The 10000-nt window shown below is 42.6% G+C and overlaps 1 protein-coding gene across 1 annotated transcript in view; it reads right to left on the minus strand.

Annotated features, from left to right (window-relative positions):
* Positions 1 to 10000, minus strand: part of pak1 (p21 protein (Cdc42/Rac)-activated kinase 1) — a 71872-nt gene that overhangs the window by 28102 nt on the left and 33770 nt on the right. The window contains exons 3-4 of the mRNA XM_078247060.1: positions 3794 to 4013; positions 333 to 427 (exon numbers count right to left, since the gene is read on the minus strand). Coding sequence (XP_078103186.1) covers positions 333 to 427; positions 3794 to 3986 — 288 coding nt within the window. The 5' untranslated portion in view covers positions 3987 to 4013. The remainder of the gene's footprint in view (positions 1 to 332; positions 428 to 3793; positions 4014 to 10000) is intronic.

The raw sequence follows: 10000 nt of genomic DNA on the forward strand, positions 1-10000 counted from the left end.
CGTCTTTGTCTAATGTGATTATTTAAAAAGCTTCGTTTGCCAAGTGTGTGTATCACACACACACACACACACACTCACTCACTCACTCACTCACTCACTCACTCACTCACTCACACACTCACTCACTCACTCACTCACACACAACAATGAACAGGGGTCCTTTGGTAAGCAATTAAAAAGGGATGTAAACACACCAGACGCACAAATACACACCACAAAAGCACACTGCGGTTGCTTTCTGTTAATCTAGGAATGCAACTACACACAAATGGGTACCCACAACATCACACACACACACACACACACACACACACACACACACACACACTTACAGTAAACTCCCCGGTGACGGCATCAAAGCCGACATGGATGGTGTGTTCAAAATCAGACGGCAGAGAAATCTCTGGACGCTCCTTCTTCTTCTGGGCTGGAAGAAAAAAACAGGACGCAGGATTATTTAAGAATTCATTTTCCTTTAGAATAAAAAGGTGTATGAGTGAAACTGTGCAAACAAACAAAATGATTCGAATTACTAACTTCTCTCTCAGAGGCTGCGAAAGAGGAGCAGAGACGCTCGTCGTACCAAATCAATAATCAAACCGAGGCTTCTATGAGGAGTTTCAAAGAGCTCCCGGTTCATTAAAATTCCTGGAAAGGTCTTAAATCCAGAGAGAAAAAATAAGAAAAAGGAAGTATAAGGATAATCTAGAGCAGCAGACAGAGATGAAAACACGAGAGAAAATTAGGGAATAGAAAGAAAAAAAGAGGAAAAAGGACCGAATCAAAGAAAAAGACGATGCGAGGTGATCCTCCGCTGAGAGTCACAGACAGCAGATCCCTCCGGGATGACTAACAAAGATACAGCTTCCCACAAAGCATCATGGGTAATCTGTCCCTGTGTTTGGAAATGAGTACAACACATAGACAGTTAAAGAAATGGACAAAGTGACGCCGTAGATGTCCACGGAGACCAGTGAAGGATATTAGAAGCTCTTTCCCGGTGATGGCTGAGCGTTACTGAGCAGCCTCCAACTGAGCTTGAAGACGTAGATGTGACGTGAGCAACCTGTCTGAAAGTTGGAAGTCTTCTGGTAGCTGTGCCAAGAGAAATCTTAATCATTCCCAATCTTGCAGAGACGGAGAGCGTAGGTGCACGTAAGGAGTAGTGCTGTCAGTTAAACGCGTTATTGCAAACCCATTTTAACGGCGTCAATTTTTTTATCGCGAGATTAACGTTCTTTTTGGCCTAGCAAAGTGTGTAGTTTTTTCACATGCTGCTGCAACAACTAGTAACGTTAGAAAAACTACAAAACCACACCGGATCTAGCTAGAACGGAAACAAAACAACAGACACGCCGCACACACTTGTTTGGGCATGCGAGCCGGCCAGAGGCGGAGTGGCAATCAGGAGAGTCAGGACTTTTCCCGGTGGGCCGGTAGTGTTTCGAGGCCGCAAGGGCGGGTCTGATAATAGTTATACATTGCAAGCAACACCGCTGCCCGCTGCCCGGCCGAGCTGCCCGCTGCCCGGCCGAGGTGCCCGCTGCCGCTGGTCAAACTGTGCAACCCGGCCTTACGGCGGGCCGCAGCAGCCTCTTATTTCAATACAAACAACACAGGCTAATCAGAAAGCACTAACAGTCACAACCATGTATAGGATTATCAGAAATATAGGGGGATCAATGAGCGGCCCCTCCCGCATAGCCCTGGTCGGCCTATGACGTAAAGCCATCGAACACCTCTTTTTTTCTTTGTCACGTTTGGAAGTCTATGTTAACAGACAGTGTGTGAGTCTGATGATGGGAAGCCAAAAAAGAAAAGGGAAAGGTGGCGCAGAGATGATCAGACTCAAAAGGAAAAAAAGATGTAGTGTTGTTCATTCATTCACCATCCGAACATTCATTAACAAACAAAAAAAGTAATGGGACAAAAAGAAATCAAGGGACATTTCATGCGATTAATCGCGATTAAATATTTTAATTGTTTGACAGCAATAGTAAGGAGATAACGTAGGCACAGGCTAATTATTGCTAACTAAAATGGTAGTTAACATTAGTAATTACACTTAAAGTGCCCATATTATGCTCATTTTCAGCTTCATAATTGTATTTAGAGGTTGTATCAGAATAGGTTTACATGGTTTAATTTTCAAAAAACACCATATTTGTGTTGTACTGCACATTGCTGCAGCTCCTCTTTTCACCCTGTGTGTTGAGCTCTCTGTTTTAGCTACAGAGTGAGACCTCTCACTGCTGGAACATCTTTGTTGCCAGTCGCACATGCTCAGTAGCTAGGTAAGGACTACATGCTCAGTAGCTAGGTAAGGACTACACGCTCAGTAGCTAGGTAAGGACTACATGCTCAGTAGCTAGGTAAGGACTACACGCTCAGTAGCTAGGTAAGGACTACATGCTCAGTAGCTAGGTAAGGACTACATGCTCAGTAGCTAGGTAAGGACTACATGCTCAGTAGCTAGGTAAGGACTACACGCTCAGTAGCTAGGTGAGGACTACACGCTCAGTAGCTAGGTAAGGACTACACGCTCAGTAGCTAGGTAAGGACTACACGCTCAGTAGCTAGGTAAGGACTACATGCTCAGTAGCTAGGTAAGGACTACATGAGCTAGCTAGCTGTTTCTCTAACTAAACTTCAGCAGTACAAGGCAGGATTAGCCGGGAGACTTCTTCTAAATGAGGGCGCTCTTCCAACTTTGTGTGGAATACCTGCAGAACAGGGACATGGAAGTAGTTCTATACAATGTATTTTGTAGATTATGGTGAACTAGTGTGTGTTGTAGCAGTGTTTTGCCATTGAGAACGAGCTAACATGCTAACGGTTAGCCCCCTAGGCCCCTCGTCTCGGCTATTGACGTAGAAAGAGAAGCCGTGCAGGGTTTGAACAGCTCACCCGGAGACTGAAGGCAGGACACATTCAGAAACCGTATCTCACTCAGAACAGCATGGATGTTTGTTTTCAAAGTGTGTATGCGTGTGGAAGCACCAGAGACACAAAATAACTCCCCAGATCCCAGAAAAAGTGTTTTTTTCAAAATATGGGCACTTTAAACAGCTAATGGAAGTCCAAACTGCCTGCGAGCTTCTCCTGTACTGTACGGTAATTCCTCTACTATGAGACAGGAAGTCTCGTGGTGATGACACAATCGTTAGCCTATTTTTACAAAAACGTCTGCTACGGAGCCATAATGTGCGATACAAGGTAATGGAGCCTTTTATACGTTGTTGTGTTTCTTTAGAAATAAACAACGGACAAATAGAGTCTTTAAACGCTTCAGATGTGAAGTTATTGGGGTGCTAACGGCGAGTGAGTGCTTGTTAGCATCAAAATGGCGCCATTGGAGGTACGCGTTGTGGAGGCTCGCTAACCCCCATTGGTACAACATTTTGCGCAGATGATAACCTAAAAGTTGAGTGCCAGATGTACCAAAAGAAACTGGTATATCACAAATCTACAAAGAGTTAACAAATCACCAGACCACTGTAAGAAACAGCTTAGCCTCGGTAAAACTCTGATAACAGGCTTTTGAAATCATATGTACACTATGTTTTTTTATGTATAATATATTTGATGTGATGAAATGTCTTGTTTTGTCCACAACTCAAAGATGTTCAGTTTCCTGTCCCAGAGGAGAGAAGAAACTAGAACAATATTCACATTTAACAAGCTGACATCAGAGAAGTTTGACTTTTTTTTCACGATTGTTTTCACGAAATGGTTAATGCCCGACGATGTGTCCATTATGAGGTATTATTGGACGACGTCTTTCAGTACTCACTCTTATCGCCTCCTCCCGTCAGGATGAACCGGATCGAGCGGTCTTTCTTCTTCTTGTCCTCCGGGTTGGGCGGGAGGGGCTTGGAGCCGTGGTTGAGGGGGGCGGGGTCCTTGTTGCAGGAGCCAATCATGGTGCTGGTGTTCCTCATGGGCGGCGCTGGGGGCTTGTCCTCGACCTCCCCATTATCAGACATCTTCAGCTAGGCTGCAGCCGGCCGCTCCTGCACAGAAAACCAATCAGAGAGGAGGCAGGGTGAGGGGCGGGTTCAACCAATCAGAAAGGAGGCAGGGTGAGGGGTGGGTTCAACCAATCAGAAAGGAGGCAGGGTGAGGGGTGGGTTCAACCAATCAGAAAGGAGGCAGGGTGAGGTTCAACCAATCAGAAAAGGAGGGGCGGGTTCAACCAATCACAGGCAAGCATTCAGAAGATGGACTCCTTTTGTCACAAACAGTTAAAAACAACACATTACTCACTTTACATTGATAAAAAACAGAATAAAGCTGAATAATTTCTTCTTAATTATGACTTAAAGGTACACTGTGTAGTGTTTAAGTATTTTATTAGCTAAAATCAATGTCTTCATTCATAAATATGTCCTCATTGGTGTAAAATGACCTCTGCCAATGAGGAGTTGAGTGGTTGTTTGATCTACAAACACAATGCTGACTAAACCATAGTGTGTGTGTGTGTGTGTACTGACTCAGGCCTAAATGCTGTGAGAAGGAAACTTTGTCTGGTCAAGAGATGACACACACACACACACACACACACACACACACACACACACACACACACACACACACACACACACACACACACACACACACACACACACACACACACACGGCTGAGAGAAGAAGGACGTTTTAATGACTGGTTTCGTCACAACATCCTCACATTAAACACACACAATCACACAGCAAGCTAACCTGCTCTGCTGAAAAGTCCCACAATTCTCAACAAGTCTATTTGGGTCACACACACACACACACACACAAACACACACACACAGGGTGTTGATCTATTAAGCCCCATAAACGTCTCAGTCTCAGTTCCCTGTAGGTGTTTCCAGCAGCTACAGTCTCATTACAGGAATCCTGAAGTCTTCTTGGTGTTGTCATGTGTTGTGCCTCCACTTTACTTTGTTATATCAAAGATTCTCTAGAACTTAAGAAAGCGCATTACACGCTGCGCCAGTGGTATGAAACGGTTCACACTTCCTGTCTCCTAAATGGGCGTGGCCTCATTTGAAAGCGTAGTGTTCGTTGTGTGGATGGATGAAAAGTTATATTTGCATAATATTTTTCAATCAACATTAGATATTTACACAGCTAAAAGCCATATTTAGCATTACGAAAATGAGTTTTGTTTCAGCGTTCACGAACGTTAGCTTCTCTGTGTCACAGCGTTTGTTCCTGAGACAGAAACAGGTCTCGAACAAAGTTCATTTTCTCCTAATTCATGCGTCTGAAAAATGTTAGTGTCAAAATTGTTCTGGAGAAATGTGGCTTGTGAAAAAATGGGTCTAATATTTACATTGGTGACTATGGGGCAAAAGAATGGGTCATAATCTGTGTTCTCGTTTACTTTTCACATTGAAATCAATACACTCAGGACCAGTGTTGGGCAAGTTACTCCCAAAATGTAATACATTATAGATTACTAGTTACTGTCATTGGAGAGTAATTATATTTCTGTCTCTGAATTGTAATGCTTTACACTACTTTAGCATTACTTTTGAGTTACTTTCACCAAAATAACATGATAGCGGAAGTTTGACTTGGCAGGTAGCTTGTGAATTTCACCACGAGATCAACAAGTCTCCTCTTTATCCACTAATACATCAGAGATTATTCATATCTTATTATATTCTTATTTTGTATTATTAATCTGAAGCTGCAAAGTAATTAAAGCTATGAAAACAGAGAAGTACAATGTACAATAGGCAAGTAGGAGAAAATGAAAATACTCAATTAAAAGTACCTTACAGTTGTATTGAAGTACGACATAGTTACTCTCCACGGCTGATAAAATGTAATGGTGTTTACGTGTAGCTAGCCTCAACATTAATTCCCGACATGTTTCTATCTGTCAGCAGCTGGACACACTGCTGTCCGCGCTGACGTACCGTCACCTGTTGGGACACAGATGTTGTCCGTAACGCCACCTGTTGGGACACAGATGTTGTCTGTACCGTCACCTGTTGGGACACAGATGTTGTCCGTAACGCCACCTGTTGGGACACAGATGTTGTCCGTAACGCCACCTGTTGGGACACAGATGTTGTCCGTACCGTCTCTGGTTCTGGCTCGGGGAACAGTGACGGGACAGCTCGCTTCAACGCAACGTAATAACTCCTGAAAATAATGTCCCATCTCGCAAATGTATCTGTCTCTGCAGTCATCTCAACCATCGAATCCAGCAACAGGAAATAATACTCACGGCTTTTTTTTCCTGTGAAGAAATATTTTGCGGTGTTGGTGAAGTCTTAAAATAACGAAACACCACTAAATGCTGCGTTAAAATGCGATTGTAACTCGCGTTACTGAGATTGTAACGGGTATATTATTACCGAAATGTAATTAGTAATGTGTTATATTACTGCGTTACAGCAAAAAAGAATACATTGCAAATACATGCGTTACTTTTGTAACACTGCTCAGGACCTGCCGCTAGGTCTCCTGAAGAGGCAGCGGAGAAACCCACGTGACACAGAGACAGGAAGTAACTCTCTGAGTTGTGGCGTCTCAGTTCTAAAACGTCTCTGGTTATATCAGGACAACCTCTGAAATGTATTGTATTCATCATTACAGTCAACTAAATCTTTCACAAGGTCTATAATTAAAGTCAAGCAAGAGTTGAAACAAGACGCAGAAAGACTAACACAAGTACAGTGGTGCTCATACGTTTATGAACCCATGCTAAAGTTGACTAAAAAGAGGAATAAAAAAAATCATCTTTTGGAAATTGATCTTAATGCCTTGAGGAAATGAGGAAAAATCCAACCTTTAAGGACACCAATTTTCTTTGTGAATGAATAATGTATCGTAAATAAATAAATGTTCTTCCTTAAAATACAGGGGGCATAAGTCAGTACACCCCTATGTTAGAGTCCCATAGAGGCAGGCAGACTTTTATTTTGAAAGGCCAGTTATTTCATTGATCCAGGATACTATGGATCCTGATAAAGTTCCCTTGGTCCCCCCATCATCACATACCCTTCACCATACCCCCCATCATCACATACCCTTCACCATACCTAGAGATTGGTATGGGGTACTTTCCATAAAATCATCTCTCAATACAAATCAAACCAGCTATTAGGATAACTGAAATAAAACCATGCCAATCTCTAGGTATGGTGAAGGGGATGTGATGATGTGGGGTATGGTGAAGGGTATGTGATGATGTGGGGGTATGATGAAGGGTATGTGATGATGTGGGGGTATGGTGAAGGGGATGTGATGATGTGGGGGTATGATGAAGGGTATGTGATGATGTGGGGGTATGGTGAAGGGTATGTGATGATGTGGGGGTATGATGAAGGGTATGTGATGATGTGGGGGATCAAGGGAACTTTATCAGGATCATAGTATCCTGGATCCATGAAATAACTGGCCTTTCAAAATAAAAGTCTGCCTGCCTCTATGGGAATTCAACATAGGGGTGTACTGACTTATGCCCCCTGTATTTTAAGGAAGAACATTTATTTATTTACGATACATTATTCATTCACAAAGAAAATTGGTGTCCTTAAAGGTTGGATTTTTCCTAATTTTTTTAATTAAGGCATTAAGATCAATTTCCTAAAGATTATTTGTTATTCCTCTTTTTAGTCAACTTCAGCATGGGTTCATAAACATATGAGCACCACTGTATGTTAGTATTTCTGAGTTGTACAAATTCCAAATTAAAGTGACAAAACTTAATTTTCACTGTGACCCTTTTTACAGATGGGAGTTTTTCTCACAAAACTTTTGGAAATGTGTGAGCAGTTTACAGCGCGGAGGGTATAAGCTCCCACCGAGCCGAGTTCTGATCAGCAGCTGCTCGGTTTTCACGGATGTGAGAGCATTGTGCACATGCTGCTTTTTCACCCCACGGGAGGGTGAAAATCGAAAGAAATTAACAGATGTGAACAACTCTCTCGTCAGGGTTTTTTGATGATGAACGAAGAAAACATCGACATTAAATATTACATTAAAGGCATGCGCTGAAATGATGTTCTAGTTCAAAGAGAATGAGATGAGACGCATTGTACACTGAAATCTGTCATTGTAGAAACCATTTGCAAAGTAATAAGAGTCCTAAAATACAATAAAAATGTTTTTTTTAAGTAAACTGGACAATAATTTGGTTTAAGTCAACTAGAGAAAAATTAAGCCAAGTAATTAGAAACATCTTTTTGGCTTGAATACATTTTAAAAGGAGATTTCACAGAAGTGTGAAAGAAAAAACTGCAAGTTCACCTCACAGATTTAGCCTAAAAGAATATTTAAAAAACATAATGTTTTTTACTTTAAACACCTAAAACTGGTGACTTCCATCTCTTACCTTAGCAGACAAACGTGTTTACAGCTTCAAGTCGATTCAAAAAAGAAATGACAACAAAAAACCGAAAGAAACAGAAAGAGATCCACTGAGAGTTCAAGGAGAGGGACTGAGAGTGTGACGCTCCGTCTGCCTTTATGACCAACCTCGCCTCGCAGAGACGGTGATGTCACAGCATGATGTTACAAGGTGAGTCGCATGAGGAAGTGGCATATATGGGCGACACGCACACACACACACACACACACACACACACACACACACACACACACACACACACACACACACACACACAGATTTAGACTCTGTAAGGGCAACAGGAACTCTAAAACTAATCCCTGAAAACACACACACACACACACACACACACACACACACACACACAGAGAGAGACACACACACACACACACACACAGAGAGACACACATAGACACACACACACACACACACACGTAAAGAAGGGGTGTGTGTGTGTTTACAGCCATCACACACACAAACAATCACTGTTTAAAGGGAAGTGATGACCTCTCTGTTGGTCTAAAGCACACACACAAATAACAGAGACAACACAGAGACACACACACACACACACAGTGGAGAGGAGACAGCAGAGGTCTCATATTTCAGACACTGCTGTCAGTTTCGGCAGAGCTCTGTTATCAAACAAACCCACACACTGACTGCTACATCTCTCACTCACACACACACACACACACACACACACACACACACACACACACACACACACATTCTAAAAATGATGATGAGTAAAGTGAGTTTCACCAGACGGAGGGTTTTCCCAAACACTCAAGAGAGAGACTACAGTCCTTTCTCTCTGAGACGCCCTCTGTGTGTGTGTGTGTGTGTGTGTGTGTGTGTGTGTGTGTGTGTGTGTGTCATTGAGCTCGGCTGCCATACATCAGATAAACATTCACACACATTTACACTCCAATGGTGCAGCATCAGGAGCAATTTGGGGTTCAGAGTCTTGCCCAAGGACCCTTCGACATGGGACTGCAGGACCAGGGATCGAACTACCAACCTTCCGATTTGTAAGCCACAGCAGACATTTCAGGGTGTCACGTTGGGCTTTTGGGGGAAACACTGATTGACATTTTTCACCAATTTCTGACATTTTATAGACCAAACAAGTTATCGATTAATTGAAAAAATAATCGACTGTGAAAATAATCGCGAGTTGCAGACCTGCTCGTAATCTCCATCTCTCGCTGTTTTACTTCATCAAACAGAGCTAATACCTTAAAAAACCCATCTAACACACACACACACACACACACAGAGAGTGTATGTCTATGTACAGAGACTTACATTATGCACACACACCAAGAAAATGACCAGTAAATGTCAGCACTTCCTGGAAATGCCATGTCAGCTATTGCAACGTTTACTGGAAGAAGACTTCACACACACACACACACACACACACACACACACACACACACACACACAGCGTGCATTTTAAAACACAACACGTCTTCACTGTCTCCTCCCGCTCTGCATCTCTTCATTCTCGCTGTCAAGGCAACCCTTTACTAGAAAGATAGTCGGAAATGTTCGTTGCATTGGTTTGGATCGCTGCGGATTGTAGAGTCACACAATTCACCGTCACCTGCAACTGGTCAACAGTGTGATATA

The sequence above is a fragment of the Sander vitreus genome, chromosome 3 (genome assembly GCF_031162955.1).
Source record: "Sander vitreus isolate 19-12246 chromosome 3, sanVit1, whole genome shotgun sequence".
Lineage (NCBI taxonomy): Eukaryota > Metazoa > Chordata > Actinopteri > Perciformes > Percidae > Sander > Sander vitreus.